This window comes from Passer montanus, unplaced genomic scaffold, assembly GCF_014805655.1.
Source record: "Passer montanus isolate IOZ18808 unplaced genomic scaffold, ASM1480565v1 scaffold21, whole genome shotgun sequence".
NCBI classification, from domain to species: Eukaryota; Metazoa; Chordata; class Aves; order Passeriformes; family Passeridae; genus Passer; species Passer montanus.
Window position 1 is genome coordinate 15327413 of NW_024366703.1, and position 19075 is coordinate 15346487.

At 43.1% G+C, this 19075-nt stretch overlaps 1 protein-coding gene across 1 annotated transcript in view; it reads left to right on the plus strand.

The window, feature by feature from the left end:
- HTRA1 (HtrA serine peptidase 1) overlaps positions 1-16381 on the plus strand; it is a 32523-nt gene extending 16142 nt beyond the window's left edge. The window contains 6 exon segments of the mRNA XM_039709107.1: positions 8788-8982; positions 9663-9695; positions 10876-10990; positions 11740-11797; positions 13196-13291; positions 15653-16381. Coding sequence (XP_039565041.1) covers positions 8788-8982; positions 9663-9695; positions 10876-10990; positions 11740-11797; positions 13196-13291; positions 15653-15821 — 666 coding nt within the window. The 3' untranslated portion in view covers positions 15822-16381.
- The last annotated feature ends 2694 nt before the right edge of the window (positions 16382-19075 follow it).

The following is a 19075-nucleotide window of genomic DNA, read 5'->3' on the forward strand; positions in this document are numbered from 1 at the left end:
TTTATCTGACATAACTCTGTCTCAGAGAATAAATGGGGGTGTTTTGCTTGTGCTGCTCTGTCTCGTGTGGCTATATTGAAGTCACAAATGGCTTTTAGAGGATAGATTTGATGAAGATAGTAAAGCAGAAAATACCTTAGGGAGCGTCTTGAGCATGGAAATTCAAGCCAGCTTGGAAAGATGTTCTTACACTGCAAGTGGTTTTCTGAGCAGCTTCCCATCTATGATGTCCCTCCATATCAAATGTTCCTCTGTCAGCGTTACTGACAGCAGAAAAGCTGTCAGGAGGTTCTGCACACGTAGCAAGAAGGACATTGTGTGGAAATGCTGTGTAATGGAGCTGCAGTGAGCTGAACGTGGCTGTCTGGGGTGCTGCTCACGCTGGCTCCCCTCCTTTGGTCTGTCAGTTGATGACCTCCAAGTTTAAGGGGCAGGAATGCTTCATTTGAAACACATGACTCAGAAATGTGTAGATCTTGCAGCGTTGTTTTAGTCCAGAGCTATTCCCCAGCGAGGTCAGAAGTGTTTGTGCCAGAGTTCATGACTAAGCCAGGCGCCTAACGCAGAGCTCTTGGATGACCCAAGGCACTGAGTGCTCCTGCTGCTCCCTTGCCACCTTTATACTTCAAATCTTTTTGTTTTTTAAAAGCTTCTGAACAGCAACCAGGCAGAAAACCCAAACAGTACCAATAATGTTTCTGCCGTGTTGATTTTCTCTTTGTCTTCATGGCATCGCTTGTTTTCTCATTTTTATCTTAAAAACCAAACAGTACCAATAATGTTTCTGCTGTGTTGATTTTCTCTGTCTTCATGGCATCGCTTGTTTTCTCATTTTTATCTTAAAATAAGAAAAAGCAGCAAGAAACAAAGGGAAATGTCCACACCCTGAGCCCTGGCAGCATTAGGATGGGGCAGGGATTGAAGGGGAGCTGGAGAAGTGCTTTAAAGTTGGAAATACAAGGTGGAGGGGAGAGCAGACAGGGTGAGAAGGAGAGGACTTGGAGCTGAACTCAGAGGAGAGAGGTGGCAGAGAGGAGACACTGAACTGCTGTGATGGTCACTTTGAGGACTCAGGAAAAGAGCAGCCATGGGCTTCAATGTTATTTGATACCCCGAGGAAATGGCTCCTAGTTGTCCTGGGAAGCTGCTTGTGGGAAGGGAGAACCTGGAACCAGCTTGGGAAAAAGATAATTCATCCAGATGGGCATGGGGTGGAAACCACTGCTCAACAGGGCTGGAATTGGTCTGAGCTGCCCTTGGAAGCATCTTATCAGCTGTACAAGGCAGTGCCTTGGGTGGTGCTCTCCTCCTGGCCTCCTCCAGCAGCTCAGGATAATTTTGAGAAGGCTAGGGGGAAATTTAAAGGGATGGGAGACCCAGATTTCCAGCCAGCTCTGGTAACATGGCACTGGGAAATCCCAGTCCAAGGTGAGGCCTGAGGCACCTCTGCTCACAGGACAGGTGTTACTTTGCATTTGTGAATTAAAAACAATGTTTTATGTGTTCACAAAAAAAAAAAGTTAAAATGGAAACGTGGTCAGCTGAGAAATTGATTCCCAGACTGAACTTTTATGGGGCATTTTTATATACCCTTTCAAGTTCAGTGTTTGAGCTTTCCTTTTTGTACTGGAATGCCTTGCACTCATTCAGATGCATAAAAGACTTTTTAAAATCACAGGGGCAATAATTTGTTGAATTTGAAATGTATTTGCTGGCTAAAGAAGCCAATGGGGTGGTACAAATAACCCCTTAAAAATCTGGATATGGCATGAAAACCATCCCTAAGAATTTTTCTGAAGTAAGAGGTGAAGTTCTTAAATTGGAATAAATTATTTGAAGGTGACATCAAAGATGCAGAAGGGTTTTTTCTTCTTTTTTATGTGTGGCATGTTAAGGCAGGATCTGAAGGGTGACGAATGCTCTGTGATTAGGAACAGAGCTGGTCTTGCAGTATGGGATCAGGCTGTCAGCTGGTATTCCTACAGCTCTTCAGATTTTGCAGCAGCCTGAATGCTGCTTTCCTCTAAGGTGTGAACATCTGGTCAAAAACATTGCTAGAACTAATTTGGCTTTGCTGAGTGCAGTAGGAAATGAAGGAGGGTGGTAAAACCTGGGCAGCAGTGAGGATGAACTGTTTCCCTGATTAAATTCTTCTCCATGGAAAAACATCTTGCAGTCAATGAGGAACAGAAACCTCGGAGCAGTTGTTCCAGTCCTAAAATGTGCTTGTTTTTACAGTCTATAAAAGAGAGCACCAGTGTTTCTCATGTCTGTGGTGACACAGAGCAGTTTGCTGGAGTGTTGAAAGTAGGAAGTAAGATTGGAATCAGTGTGCTAGCCATGAATCCAATCTAAATATCTTTCCAAATGCAAGGAGGAGACCACACCACTAAAAGGGAGCAGTGCAGTTGCAGACAATTTGGATATGAGCATGCAAAATTTATAAGACTTCCCTAGAAAAAGTTGGATTTTGGCAGCATAGGCAGGGACTGGTGAAATAAATAATCTGTCCTGCATGGCACGTGTGATACTGCAGCGAGTGTGAAACCCATCAAAACTGTTGCACAACACTCCAAAGGGAGCAGATGCTTTTTTGCTGGCAGAGCTGCATTGTGGAATTCATCTCAAGGCAAATAACTACCTTGTTAAATCAGAATGTGTGATACAGCTGCTGAAAAATAAACACCAGCAGGAGGGGAGGAAATTTCAGGCTGGTTTAATGGACAACGTCAGGGTTAAGGTGGGGGCAGCCTTATAAAAGAACCCAACCCAAATGGAAATTGGAAGCCCAAAGTGATGGGAGGTGGAGGTGGCTTTTGCCTGGAGACCCTTTTCAGCCCTGGAAATGGAGCTCTGTCCACAAAAATGATGGCTGTGGTTTGGCACTGAAGGGAGGAGCAGGGTGAATGGCTTTGTTGTGAGGTGTTCCTTCTTTCTACGTGCTTAAAAACCAGCCATGAGACACTGACCCTGAAATCACACAGGAAACAGGCCAGGTCCTGCAGAGTTTTGTTCCTCGGTGTGGCCATTCCTGGTTCTTTGCCCCAGGCAGGATTTGGCATCTGCATGGTGCAGCAGCAGTGGGGTTGTGACCCGTCTCTAATTTGTGGTGACATTTCAGCCCTTCAGCTGAAACCTTCAGCTTAAGGTTTCTCCTGCAGCTTACTAATAAACACTTTGTTTGACACTTTTAAACCAACAAGACCTTCTGCCCTCGTTCCCCTGGTGGTTTCCTGAGGCAATGAGTGTCTGTATCTTTGTGGTCAGAGGGGATTTGGTTTTCCCCTGGAAGATGCAGGAAAGCAAACTTCCCTGTTTATGCATCAATATTTTAATAGCCCACATTTTGAAGAAACAAACTACTTGGACACCGGATGTAAGTGGCTTTACTAAAATGCTATTTCACTTTGAAATCTGTGCCTGGTTAATACATTGCTTCCTCTCGAGAGCCTGAGGAAGCCCACATATTGCTTCCAGAAGTCTTCAGGACCCATAGGAATGAAATGGTTTGTAAAAAGCTTGGATCTTAACTCTGACTTATTCATCAATTCAGGCAGCCGTGGTTTTCTGCCATCTTCAGCTTCTAGTAGTCCTCAGTGTGGGGACAATGTGCTGGTGTCCAGCTTCCCATGCAGCAAAACACATCTCCAGGGTGGGTCTGCCAGCACCAGCATATTTTTTATTACTATTTTTATTTTGTTTGATTGTAATTTCATTTGTATTTTATTTTTAAGGGAGAGCAGCAGTCTCTTGCCAGGCAATTGAAAACCTGGTGACATATCAAAACAACACTTCATCCTCTTCTTCTTTTTTTTTTTTTCTGCAAGCTTCCCATGCTCCATATTTAGATAAGGAGACTCAGTTTTGCTTTTCTAACTATAGATGAAATACTTCTGGAGGCTTGTAATGTGTTCAGCCTGGGTTTTTTGTTTTCTTTGACTCTCTGTCAAGCAGTTTCTAGATTGTAGATGATACTCCATATTTTTATATGCTCATGACTGGTGTTTTTATTTTGCCATAACGTATTCTGAAAGTTGAATTAGTCAGAACACAAATGCAATTCCCAGGACAGTTACATGTTTTGCCAGTTACACTAACAGCTGCATTAGTGTTCCATACCAGCATCTGTGCCTTTCCCACCTAAAAATAAGAAGCATGAAGGAGATCTGTCGCTGGTTAACACAAACTGAACTCAGAACTTTTGTCTCCTCTTCATACGTTTATTGAACTGCAAAGTGCTTCCTGCAAATTCCTGACTTTCCATCCACAAATGAAGGGGATTACAGAACAGAGGAGGGATTTACTTGCTCTCTGTGCGAGGACAGAGAAACATTCACTTATTTCATGGGTGAAAAAGTTCAAACCAAAATGCCTCCTGCCTATGGCTGTCTGTCTCTGGGTTTCCATTTCTCCGTGGCAGGGGCTGTGCCTGGTGGTGGTTGGTGCTTCCTCCTTTTTTTTAGCTGTTTTGTCCAGATTTCCCTTATTTTACCTGGCTCAAGTTGTGCTGTTAGAGGACACCAGGTGAACATCTGTGCTGGCCCTGCACCTTGAATCCTGAGGTCTGATTTGGGCCCTTCACTGCAAGAAGGACACGGAGGGGCTGGAGCATGTCCAGGGAAGAGAACGGAGCTGGGGAAGGCTCTGGAGCCCCAGGAGGGGCTGAGGGAGCTGGGAAGGGGCTGAGCCTGGAGCAAAGGAGGCTCAGGGGCCCTTGTGGCTCTGCACAGCTCCTGCCAGGAGGGGACAGCCGGGGGGTCGGGCTGTGCTCCAGGGAACAGGGACAGGAGCAGAGGGAACGGCCCCAGGCTGGGCCAGGGCAGGCTCCAGGTGGATTTTGGGACAAATTCCTCATAGAAGGGCAGTGTTGGAATCCCCATTCCTGGAGGGAATGAAAAGCCATGTGGATGCAGCATCTGGGGACATGGGTTACTGGTGGCCTTGGCAGTGCTGGGTTGGTGTTTGGACTCCATAATCTCAGAGGTCTTTTCCAACCTAAATGGTTCCATTTCTCTGGGTCCCTCTGGCTGATGATGCTGATCTCTACCTCTCCCCATGCCACAACAGCTGTGCCCTGTTGTAGCTGTGCCCTGTTCTTGTGGTGGTGTGCAGCTCTCCGTGTCGTGGGAGTTGTGTTTATCCAGGGTTTGAGTCAAATCCATATATAAAAATGTCTGAAGCCCTTTGGGATGTGAAAGCCTTAAAATATTAACCCTAATTAATGGCTCCTTCTCTGGCTGGGTGTAAACAGTGAGTCATGTGCCACTTAGGGCTTTACATGTTTAGTCCTATTTCTGTGGGCTTGCAGAATGCCTGCCTGCAGATTTGTTTTATTAAGTAAACATGGATCCAGCAGAGCCCCAAGGCTTCATCAAAGGAAGAGTTAGACAAGACAGGGGTAGAAAAGATATTATATGTTGCCCAAGGCCGTGCAGTGAGTCACTGGGAGAGCTGGGTTTGGGTGTTCCTGGCTCCCTGCTGCTGGTGCTGCAAGGCATGGTCCTTTGCCTGGCACTTTTAATTATCTGCTGTGGCAAATCTGTAGTTAAAGCAGGAGAATCATGAGTTGGAGTGGTGCTTATGTCATCCTGACGGCCATCAGACATTATGTAAAGATTAAAGAATGCACATTTATTAAGTATAGTTATTAAGAGGCCTGAACTCACACTCAGTTTACCAGGATTCCTTAACTTCCTGGGGATGAGCTGGCCAGTGGCAGGGTGTGAGGGCACAGAGAGGGTGTTCTGACACGATCCTGGTTACAGCACTGCCAGCAGTGCCTGCCTGGCATTGCCAGGGCTCCTCCTGGGCTGAAAAAGGGTGATTTTCCCACTCCATCACGGGATTTTCATAGGTTTTGTACTGGTTTCATTTCAAAACCATGTGCACAATGTAAATAAATACTTGAGTTTGTTTTGGTTTTTTTTTACAACAGAAAATTTAATGCTGAGTGTGGCAATGTTTTAAGCTATTTTAGAGAGAAACCCCCAAATTTACAGCCATGATAACACATATATTCTAATGTATATAACCAATTCTTCATGGCATTGTTTTGTAGGGGCACTAATACATTTACGTGCAGTGCTGTCAGTGTGTCAGTTCTGCCCACACCAGGAAATCACAAGGAATAGTGGACACGTTTTCCAAAGCTGTGTTTCATAATGTGTGCAGGACCAGGAGGTTTTTGCAATGGATTTTAGTTTCTAGCAAGGGAAAGGTTAGCCAGACTTTCCAGAAGGCGTGTTGAATCACAGGGTGACCTGCAGCCAATCCATACAGCATCAGAGCTTGAACTGGAGCCTGGCTAGTATAGGCACAGCCCTGAAAACTCAGCACAATCAGAATTGTATTAGTCACAGGCCGTTCCTGTACTTTCTCTCTGCTGCCAGATGCAATTTTGGCTTTGTGACTGTTGTTACAACTCAGGAACTTTGTATAAATATTTTAACTTTGTACACGACCAGCCTTTATTTTTTTTTTCCTGGTAATGAAACATAAAAAAGTATTCTGTTTTCTTTTGCTTGCCCCTGTTTCATTTGCTGATAAATGTCCTCTTTCTCTGCAAAGTATCTGTGTTCAGTGCACTGGGATATAAACAAACGCCACTTTTTTGTCTTTTGTGTGGGTTTTTTGTTTCTTTTTTTATTAAAGAAGGGAAAGCAGTGCCAAAAGAAGACGCTGGTTTTGACCAATGGCATCTTGCAAGCACGTGCTACGTAAGTTCAATAGCATCTGCTGAGAGGAGGAAGGGCCAGGGTGCTCCTGTGTCCAAACATGACCCAGATGGGGCTGTTTGTGTGAGCTGATCACAACTGCCTGATTGCCCCGGCCTGGACACCTCCCCTGGATGTGCCTGGGATGTCCCCAGGGCTGTGCCTGGAGCAGGGACTGCCCTGGGATGCTGCTGCTGTGATGGGGAAACTGGGCAGAGCTGCTGCATCCTTCCCAGAACTAAGCCACAGCTGGGTTTATCTGTGCCTGTGGCACTGATAAGGGCTGTATTTTATCATTATTATTAATAATAATTACTAGGGCATTGCTGGTTGTGATAACTTCCCTCTGAATGCAAACAAACATGGAAATGCTTTCTGCTTTCTGTGCTGCCTGTTCTGCTGCTCTTCCAGCTCTCTCTGTTGAACCAGCAGTTGGTTTAATTATTTTCTTTCTGTCTGGAGACTGAAAGATAAGTTTCCATAAAGCATCTTACCCTGTCTGGGAGCTGGTAATGAATTTTATTGAAACAATCTGCTCATCTGAATAAAACTTCTCTGGTGGGATTGTAACAAAGCTGGATAAAGGATACACAAGACCAGTCTTGTTAAACATTAAAACCATAACTTCTGTATTTGCAGCAGCATGTAGAGATAACTGATGCCATTTTTATTGCTTTCTACTTTGCAGGCATTGTCTGTCTCTTAGGATATTTGAAATAAACTGTAGGTGAAAAGTACAAAGTGATGGGAATTTGGGTTAGCTTATAGTGCTGCATTTTTGTCCCTATGGATGACTTATTGAGTCAGGCTTTCAAACTGCTGGTAACAAAATCCCTTCAGAGCCAGCAGTGAGCTTCCAAATTAAACATGCAATATTTTCTCTTTTTGCCAAAACTTGAAGTAGGTCAAGCTGGAGGAAAGCTAGGTTCAAGTTAGCTTTGCCAAGCAAAAGATAAATGCCTCCAGAATTCTGTTTTGATTTTTGGGTTCAGTAATCTAATTCTCCAAATCCTTAAGTCTAAACCTTCACTTATACGTGTCCAGGTTCATTGCTGCTAATAGAAATAGTCTAGTGACATGGTTAAATACCATGGGTTAAATACCAGGTTAAATTACCTGGGGAAGGCCAGGATCATTTAGACAACAGATAAAACAAAAATATTTAAAAACATCACTGTAAGCATAGAGATTAACTTTTAAAAGTGTGAAGAAAGGGAGAAATGGCACTCAATGTGTATTGTACAGGAAGGTGATGAATAAAAAAAAAGTGTTTATTTGAAGCATGATCTGTTTCAGAACACCCTTGATTCATTGGCAAGTGTGGATCCAACCTTCCCTCCCCTTTATTATTTTTAATTGCTGTACAGTGCAGTGTTTGGATTTTAAGAATGTTTTAGTGGGAATGTCTTCAACTATGTGATATTTAATATGTTTAGAGATAAGATCTTGAAAGGAAGGTATAATGGTATCCTCTACTGTCATAACAGAAAAATCACATCAGGTCCTTAAATCCTAACAACTTCAGAGGAAGACATCACTGTATGTAGGAGGAAATATAATTATTTACAAGAGATACTTCATTAAAAGAAAGCAAGATGAATCATTAGCTGGTGCCTTGTGAGAATATAAAATGCTTTTAACTGTACACATGCATGCTTAAAACTCTTGGGCTATTGCTTTTATGATTCTTTAGTGTTCACTCTCCAACAATATAATATTTTCAGCAGCTGTTTGCTAATTATTTCAAGAAGTGTTGGAAGTGGCTCATTTCTAGTATCATCAGATGTTTGCTTTGTACAGCAGAGCATACATATTCCTTTGGTCTTTTAATTGTTCTTGATTTAATGGGTACCTGTTGTGGAAAAAGTTCTCCAGTGTAAGGAGCCCACACTGGATGTACCTGTACCAACCCACACAAAAAAATACTCAAAGAAAACAGAACAAAATCCTTGAGGGATAAAAGCCTCTCTCTTTTCCTCTACCCTGTGAATGTATTCATACTTCCATAACATTTGTTCTGCCAGCAGAGCAGGGTCTTAACATTAGAATTTCCTTTTTTTTTTTTTTTTTTCAGGGTAAATTGCCAGTCCTTCTGCTTGGTCAGTCTGCAGACCTGAGGCCAGGGGAGTTTGTGGTGGCCATAGGAAGTCCCTTTTCCCTGCAGAACACGGTGACCACGGGCATTGTCAGCACCACGCAGCGCGGGGGCAAGGAGCTGGGGCTCCGCAACTCCGACATGGACTACATCCAGACTGATGCCATCATCAATGTACGTCCCCTCCGGGCTCCTGCCCTCTGCCCTGACGTTTCTCCAGCAGAAATCCCTCCTGTGCTGCTGTTCTTAGGAGCAGGGAGCATTTCCCTCCCTGTAAATCTGGACATCTGCACGGCAGCAGCACTTGGTTGTTACTTAGAAATCCCCCCAAGGAGCCACACCAGGCACAATATCTGCCTTCACTTCAAAATCCTTGCAGATTGCAAGGGAGGAGGCAATATGCTCTGGCAAATAAATATATTTTGGAAATCCAGCTTGTTTTCTGAAAAAGAAGCCAAGTTTCATTTAGGGTTCAAGCTTGTTTCTGCATTAAGGCAAAACAATAGTTTTTGTACTTCAGATCTTGGCCTTGTGAGAAATCTTCACTAACAGCTCCCAGAGCTGTCCTAAAATCTTCTCAGTTTCTAGTGTGGCACTAAGAAAACAAAAGGAAAACCTTGGCTTTCTTAACTTACTCTGGCAGGAGAAGAAAAACTTAAGTATTTGCAAAGCTCAGCTAAAATGGGTGATGTTAAAGTGTAGTTTATGGGTTTGCTGTTCAAGACTGTTCTATTGCATGAATTTAATAGACAATGGAAACAATACTACAGAAATATTGCAAAAATTTCTTTTATATTTTGCTTGCCACAAATTAGGAGATAAATACTAAAATGTGTTCTTATCTTTATTTTCAGTATGGGAACTCTGGAGGACCCCTAGTAAATCTGGTAAGAGTTTCTCTAAGTTTGCTTTGTGTCAAGCTTATTGCTGTTTAATTAAAAAAACCCAAAAAACAAAACCAAACAATATACCCCACCCAAACCAACAAAAAAAAAGCAAAGTCCCCCCACCAGATGTGGGATTTGCAGCTTTTGATAACTGGCTGACTACACAAAATTCACATGGTTCTTACTAATCAGTTGTCTGTGTTTATGTTGGCAAAAAGCTACATTTGGATTTCAATATTTAGAATGTTTATGGTTTGCATATTTTCAAACAAGTGTAATGTTTTTTTTTCTCAAGCCTTGCAAAAAGGGAAAAACACATTTTACAGTGAGGTGTCTGCCCTTGCTGTTTACCCTGAAGCTGGCAATTATTTTCTTTTCGCACAGAAACTCAGCTAAATATTTCTAAAATGTATCTACCCTTTCATTTTGAATCACACCAAAAAAATCCACATATTTTCAGGATATTAGTGTTTATTTGCCAATGTTGTAGAATGCACTGAAGCAGGTTGAAAAACTGTGTGAGAGCTCTCATGTTTCCTGAGGGTACATGGGGTTGAGTCCTCAGGAGGCATGGCACAGCCTGAAACTCAGAACTACTCAGAGTTTCTGCCTTGGAGGAGATTTGGCAATTTTTTTTTCCCACCCAATTCACAGCACACATTCAGTCACACTCAATCTTCACTTAAAAACACCTGTAGTTAGACAGTTTTTGTCTGGGATGAACCAGAGAATGAAACTGCTGAGGTTTCAAAAGACATGACATCAGAGATGTTTCATCCAAAGCTCTTGGAGTTATATTGCCAGGAAAACTTATGATTTTGGCAAACTGTATTTTTCTTTATGTTACTATGTAATAGTGGCTCAGGAGCAGTCAGTGCCATGCTTTATGTGGTGCTCACTGAAATAAACACAGAATAGCTGCAGAATGTGTTGCTCACCTACTGCAAGCATGCCCAGTTTTGATCTCTTCTGCAGCAAGTTGAACAATCACGTTGATTTTTCCAAAATTCCTAAGTAGTGTTTTATCAATAGACTCACAAAATTATGCTTAAAACATAGAAAATAGAAGATCAGCTGCACAATGTGAATTTGTCTTTGTGACTGCTTGGAAGAAATGTTCCATTCCTCTTTGAGGTGCTCCATATTTGCTAATAATGCTTTTTTGTTTTGTTTCCTCCAGGATGGTGAAGTCATTGGAATCAACACATTAAAAGTTACAGCAGGCATCTCATTTGCTATCCCATCTGATAAAATAAAGAAGTTCCTAACTGAATCCCATGACAGACAAGCTAAAGGTACTGTACTTGGGAAGAGGAAAACTAGAAAATAACCTGGTCTAGTGGGTGGCATCACTGCCCATGGCAGGGAGGTGGAAATAAGTGACCTTTAAGGTCCCTTCCAACCCAAACCATTCTGTGAAAACAGTGATAAACCAGAAAGCCAGGAACCTGGCTGGCATTAAGATTTTAAAAAAAAAAAGTAGCCAAAACTCTACCTCTACACTAATTCATAAATAGTAGCCAACACTCTGTAAGAATGGCTAAAAAAGTTAAAAAAAAAAAAGCTAACTAGCAGCGTAAAAAAAAACCACTTTGAGCTGCTGAAGAGTAAAAAAACATTGCTACCAAAATAAAAAAACTACTTGTAAAAGTCCGCCACATAAATGCCCATATCCCCAAAAATAAAACTAATAACAAGCACCAAAACAATAAACAAATAAACTAAACTGCAAAAATGTGTCAAAAATAGACCTAAATTAAAAACACAAAAAAATTATTCCTAACTCAATAAACCTCAGACCATCAAAATAAAAATGCCACCTGTAAGTAAACACAAAACCAAAAAGTAAATTTAACCATAAACAGTATTTCTCAAGTTATCCATAACTACAAAATGTGTGCTACCATCAAGCAAGTAAAAAATAGGAAAAAAATAACATAAATATCGAAATCTGAACAAGTGAAAGATAAAGTTTTGAAAGCCAGCAGCCTGAGAGGCTCTTTAGGTCAGAACAACTGATCATGACTCGTTTTCCTTTTTGCAGGAAAAGCTGTAACCAAAAAGAAATACATTGGCATACGCATGATGTCACTAAGCCCCAGGTAAGTAGCCAGGGTGGCTCCTGACCCTTCCCCAGCCTGGTCTCTGCATGCATTTGGATCCAGCTGGGGACGTGCAGCAGCGCCCGGGAGGTTGGAGCCAGCACTGAGGGTCTCTGTGCATGCTGGTGACAAACCTGCCAGCCCTGGTGACAAACCCAGCCAGCCCTGGTCACCTTCTCCTCTGCGTCTGCCACCTGGTGGGACTCTCCTCTAGACTCTCCTATGAGCTAGTTCTTAAACAGCTCCTGGCTTTTTCTTCTCCTTAATGCTTCAGAAGAGAGTAGCTAGTGCCTGTGGCTCTGTCCTGGGTTATATCCATGTTGTTGTATGTTTTCATGGCTTACCTCAGCTACGTGCGTTCTTCCATTCCTATAAAGTTATTTTCATTAAACAATTCACTCAATGTCAAATGAAGCTTTTGTGTGGACTTGCTTATTCGTGCTCAGACTGTAAGAGACTCATGAGCAGGTGTCCTGAAAAAATAACCAGAAGTTTTCCCTTGTGCAGGACCCACAGGTAGAACAGAGCATTGAAACACAAGGGGTTGGGGTCTTTTAGATGTTCAGGATTGCAGGAGATTATTCTGTCCCTCTAATCTTCTCTGACGTGACCCCACCTGGAGTTCTGCATCCAGCTCTGGGGTGCCCAGCACAGGAAGGTCAAGGACCTGTTGGAGCCAGTCCAGAGGAGGTCCCACAGATGATCAGGGGTTGAGCAGCTCTGCCATGAGGAAAGGCTGAGAGAATTGGGATTGTTCAGCCTGGAGTAGAGAGGTTTGGGCTTTACCTAATTGTGACCTTCCAGTCCTGAAAGGAGCCTGAAAGAAAAATGGGCAGGGACTATTACAGGGGGCCTGGAGTGACAGGACGAGGGGGAATGGCTTCAAACTGACAGAGAGTGGGTTTAGATGAGCTATTAGGAAAAAAATCTTCCCTGTGAGGGTGGGCAGCCCTGGCACAAGGCAGCTGTGGCTGCCCCTGGATCCCTGGAAGTTCCCAAGGCCAGGCTGGATGGGGCTTGGAGCACCCTGGATGGTGAAAGGTGTCCCTGCCATGGCAGGGGTGGGGACTGGATGGGGTTTAAGGTCCCTTCCAGCTCAAACCATTCTGTGATTCTACAATCTGCTCATTCTTAAGCTTTGAAATGTTTGAACTCTGATTGTCTGTGTCTATTGAAATGGTTGCCTTTACCAGAAATAGACATTAAAAAGCTGTATGCATGCCAAAAAAAATGTAATAATTCCTGAAATATACTTCTAATGGTTAAAATGAATGCTGAGGTGACATACCAGTGTGTGTAAAACACCTCAACTCATGTTAAGTGACTTCAGCAAAATGTGTGGGGGGTTTTTTTCCTGTCTTGACAAAATATTTTCTTTGCTATTTCTTCATTTTTCAGCAAAGCTAGAGAGCTGAAGGATCGCCATAAAGACTTCCCTGATGTTGTCTCTGGGGCCTATGTCATTGAAGTCATTCCAGAAACACCAGCTGAAGCGTAGGTTGAAGTGCTTTTTTCTCAAAACCACTGCCACTGACTTAAGGGGGTAACGATGGGGACTGTTCCCTGCTTCACTGGCTTTCCTCATTAGGCTAAATTAACAAAGTTATGACCATCTGATTGCTGTTAGGTTGTCTGCTGGAAATGGGTTTGTGGTTTTATTCTGGTCCCTGATGGGCAATACTGTAACTGTATCAGGGATTGCAGGGAAGCCTTCCAGGCCTTCCAGGCCCAAAGGAAGGGATTCAGGGGGTGTGAAAACTCCTTTTTTGTTTTTCTCAGCAGTTGCTTCCAAGGCATCTGCTGTACCAGTGCCAGTGCTGAATAAAGACTTTTGTTCCTGCACACTCTCCACGGCCCTGCTGGTCACTGCAGGAGAGCAAGTGAGAAGCTTTTGGGTCCACTTTGGAAGAAATGTCCATCTCAGCATTGGCCAAACCCACCAGCTCCCCTGGCACACCGTGGTGCTGAAATCCTCTCTTGGCAGCAGACACTCTTCCATGTGAGAGCTTTGTCAGCAGTCACATTACTGGAAGAGCTGTTGGGTTTGGACAACTGACTTTTTTTGCTCCTGTTACTCAGTATTTGCTCAGGAGCTGGCCCTGCTGGTTGGTACCACGTCTGGCTGAAGCCTGGCAGCTGGTCTGTGGTCACTGGCTGGCTTCTGCTGGAGACACTTTTCTCTCAGGGTTTGCCTGATAGGAAACTGCTCAGTAATCCAGGGCAGGAAATGGGAAACCTTATTCATTTTCTGAAACTAGGGACCATTTAGGAGAGGAGTAAATCTTTGTGGCAGCAAAGAGGTTTATGTGGCACCAGAGGGATATAAGCAGAAAGCTGCTTGGGGCAGGCATACATTGCCTTTTGGGAAGGCTGCAAGGGTGGTTGGATGGTGTCTTTTTGGGTGTTAGATAAATGGTGATAGCTGTCCAGTGTGCTCTCTGAACTATGCTGTGTTTGTAGATGATCCCTGTTGGCAGTGCTCGTCAGGCAGAGCCCTGCTGAGTGCCTGCAGTGTGAAGGAATGTGCAGGAATGATTTGGCTGCTTCAGTGTGGGGCTGGAATTGCTGCCTTGGTGTTCAGGTTCAGTCTGAAGGTGCAGAACAGTCGTTTAGGAGTGTGGGTGATAGCAGAGAGTGGAGGGGGACTTTGTGAGGGAGAAGAAATGAGGCAATGTAACCCAACATGAAGGAAGACCCAAATCAAGGTGCTCCATCCAAAGGCTGGCCTGGCAGTTAAAATGCAGCCCATGTTGGCTCTGCCCCACTCCCAGTCCCTGCCTCAGGGGTTTCCTTCTGCTGATCTGTCCACCATGTGCTGTGTGGATGTGCTGGTGGGGCACTGGAGCAGAGCTGCAGGACCTGTCCTGGCTGTGAGCCACATGGAGAGGCTGCATGAAAAACCATGCAATGACTTCCTCCACGGCCATGTTTTGAGCCATGCCTTCTGTAGGCAACCAGATTTGTTGCAAACATTGGCCACGGGCACCCTGCTTGCAGGAGACACTCGTGTCAGGCGCCTTCTGTGGGTGGAAGAGGCCGATGAGTGGTCTGTGGTTTTGTGAAGGATTATGCTTGTGAAGGGTTGAATCATGTCTGATCTGTCTCGGGTAATTTTTCCATAACTTGGAGCCAGATCGTTGTGCAAGACTGGGCAAGATGTTGTGGTCTGTGGCATCCCTCACCAGCCATTTCTTGGTGCTGGCAGCAGCTCCAGCCAGCCTGGGGAGACACAGCCCTGCTTCTGCCCTGTCTTGCTTTGAATCAGAAAGGTTCAGATTTTGACGTCAGAAGAAGGGATTTTGGCTGCTATGAGCAGCAGAGGAAGAACACATTTGATTTTTGGTGACCAAACTAGATGTAACACACTAACATGTGTTACTTTGCTCAGGTTTGAAACATGAAGAGTGGGTGAAGTGGCTGCTGGTAAACTCTGTATGGAGAACAGGGGCTGAAACTTCTTGTTAGCATGCAGTGCCACTCAGGTTGCTGCTCTATGTATTCAGGAACAAAAGCTTGGAAAATCTCCCCTCTAAAATGAATCTGCTTTGTTGCAATTATTTTAAAAGACAGATATCAACACCTAGGATCTTTATGGCAGAACTAACTGCTATTTGCAACAGCAAATTCCTTTGCAGTCAAATATGAGTTTCATCAAACTTGTACATCCATCAGATCCTGAGGTTTCTGCACTTTATTGTAACCTTTGCTGCTTCATAAATTCTGATTGCTTTCCTCATGCTGCCATGTCTGCACAGCTGCTGTTGGGTGGGAAATAGAAATAATCCAGCGCTCTTTTTTCCACCCCCAATAATGAAACTGCAATTCTGATAACACATTGCTGCTTTGTGTTTCCAGTGGTGGCCTGAAGGACAACGATGTGATTATAAGCATCAATGGACAGTCGATAAGCTCAGCCAGTGATGTCAGTGACATTATTAAAAAGGACAGTACGTTGCACATGGTCGTGCGCAGGGGCAACGAAGATGTGATGTTAACAATAGTTCCCGAGGAAATCGACCCCTAACCAGAAACATGAGCTGGATTTCATGTTTTCTTTTAACAGCAATGGACTGCTTATATTCTCTCTGTGCTGGTACAGGAAAACGTTAGACTTCTGACCAACATTCTGCTTGTTCAGTGGATTAGTATTGGCCAACAGAGTAACTTCTACTAGGTTTAAGGTGCAAAATCAGTGTAATTTCACATACTCCAGATGATAATTTTTTTTCCTTCTGTATTATGTATGCAATGTATTCTTTACTGGCTTTTACATCCCCCGCTTAACGAATCGACGTTTGCTTCCCTGTGTTGAGTAGATTTCCTGTCATTTCCTCTAAGACGTAAACAAAACAAAACCCACGCACACAATGTGTGCTGTGGCATTCAGGTATTTATAGGTTAGCTGTGTTTTAACTGGAAATGCCATTGTAAAGGAGTAGTCAGCCTAAAAGAAAACACAATTGGGAAATAAAGTTTGGTTTATAAACACAAAAGGAATCCCAACCCAAATAACCTCCCAAGGATCCCGTGCAGGACTTTAATACTATGATATTTTCCTAGTGTTATTAAAAGAATTCAACAGTACTTCTTGTGAGTGATTCATTTTGTTTCCCCTTACGGAGTGGTTTTCTTTGCGTGGCACATCTGCCTGGGAAGATGTCCTGGTGGTCTCCTTTTAATCATCATTTAATCACATGACTTATTTTTTCAGTATGTTCCTTGTGTTTGTGCTTTTGTGCATCTGTTCTTCTCAGCAAGGCTGGGTTGAATTTGTCATATTGCCTATGTCTTCCAGATGTTAATGCATTTTCCTTACTGCTTTAATTACAGCTCCCCCAATGCCTGGAATCTGTTTGCCCGCTGTAGAAATTGCCACATGGTGGATCACAGATCTCATACCATTCTGGTTCAGATATCAGAGGGTCTGTAATCATTTAGACCTGGCCTTAAGTTCTTTAAAACAGGCCTGGTTTATCCAAATCTGGAGTGCTGGTGTGTGTGTGGACCTGGTTTTGACTCTGGGATATTGGGCATTAATCTTCATATATATGTTTATTGATGCCCTTGAAGCTTGGGGGTGGTGAGTGGGTTTGTCTTGCTGTGAAGGAGAACAATCAGCTACACCTAATTACAAGGTAATTACATTGGGTAAATATTAGGCTTAGCAGCCTTTTCTTTCCTCTGTTGTAACATGTATTTCAGAAAATAAATCCAAGGGCTGTAGACAAGTTTTGGTGACTCTCATTCCTCAACAGGCTCTTCTTTTGGAAAAAGAATGTTTTAGTAAACCTCTCCAGCTGGGTAGCTGGCAGTTTATGATTTTTAAAGAAAGGGCTGTATTCCACCCAAATGCAGCAATAAATCCTCGAGAGCTGGATTCCTGACACTGCTCCTTCTCCTCCCAGCTGTATTTCAGCTCTGGTTCAGTTTATCCCAATTTCAGGAGCCTCTGAATGCCCAGCTGCCAGTGCCTGCCCTTACTCACCTGGATCACTGTAATTTTACACATTGTGTAGCATTAATTATTGCAGTGTGCCTTTCAGAGCAGTATTGGCTCCTGGCAGGATGGAACACCTCATTACCACCTTGTGCCATGGCTGTGGAAAATCACACGTGTGAAAATCTGCCAAAACACTGCAGTGCCAAGCACTGCCGGCCTGCAATCCTTTCTAGCCCCAAAAACTCAAAGAATGATCTTGCAGAAGTGTTTTGTAGCATCTTTGCACTGCAAGTTCATCCTGCTGGTGTTGATTACTGTTCCAGCTCACAGCTGAAGTGGTGATATGTTTTGCAGCCTGTTTGTGCCCTATGTAACAGAGTAGTGATACACAGCTCTCAGCAAAAATGAGTTTAAAAATCACCTGCCTTCTCTAGTACTCCACCTACCCCAACTAGCAAAAATTAAACTAAAGCACCAAAGCCAGGAAATTGTGTTTTAAACCAAAGTTATTTTTCATCTACCTCTATTTCAAAACAAGCGCTTGCACAATTTGCAGAGCTGATTGATTCTCTTTGTTGCTATTGCTTGTTGTTGTGGCCTCTTAATATGCAAACTCATTAATTTTCTTTGTGTGGGCATTAGGAAAGAAGCAAATGAAATTCTGCAAATGGTTTTCCTGGGTCACTGGGATTAGTGAAATATTTGACCAGAATTCTAGCCCTGAGCTCCATGCAGTGGGATGTGAGATGGTCTCATATCGTGGCCATTTTGAAAGTGGTTTTCTGACTTACCTTTTCTTAATTTGTAATTAATTTCTGTGCAGTGGATATTGGTAACCACATGAATATCATATGGAAAATATTTAGAATTTACTTTCCTTGTATCCAACCATGCAGCTACCCAAATGGTTTCTTGCAATCAAAGTATTCTCCAAATTATTTTTTAATATTTAAAGTAAGATTACTGATAAGCAGAGATGTGGAAGCAAAGTTTTTCTTTAAATACAATTGATTGCCATGTATTTTTGATGTATTGTGGGGTTACAGATCTGGAATGGTTTCTATTCTTTGTTACTTCAGCAGACAGTTCTTTCCAAAATGCACTTGAAAATACTTTGTACAGAATACCTTTGGCACAGTTTGTTTAAATATCAGTTTCCTGGAAGTTTTATAAGTGCTGGATGCCAAATCTGGGAAATTGGACGTTCTGGCTGGATTTTCAGCATTTTGGAGCATCTGAAATGGAAACTGGAGTTGCTGTGTGATGCTGAGTAGATGGCTACGTGTGCTGCACTTGGAGGTAGTTTCGAAATGCAAGTTCATTTATTCCATAAGGGAAAGGTCTTGAGCTATAAAAAATGGTCATGACTAACAATTGTCTGGTTTCTGTGGCTTAGATGCCAAGAAGTAAAATCCTGTCATTTCATTGCCAGAGGATTTCTTTTTCTTTATCTCCCCCCTCTTTACCTAGAACTATTTTGTATTTGTGTTCAGGTATCTGAGGATATTTTTAAAACCACATCTTTCCAAACTATGGTGAGAGGGACATCAGTAAGGCATGATTAGATTATAGACAGGTTCTTATTGTATGTCAGAAAAGTACTGCAGAACTAACTGTACTGATTACCTATTGAACTGGTTAAACTGCAGCTGGAATAGAAGTTTATTCTACCCAGGGAAATAGAAGTGATGAAGGTGGAAGTCACCAACCCAGAGCAGTGAGAATTCAGTTCTGTGTGATGGTGGGTCACTGTGAGTCCTTTTCAGGTCCCCCCAAACCCCATCTCTTGTGCAAGATGCTGGCAGGGAAGTCAGAGCTGGACACTCTGGCCCCAGGAT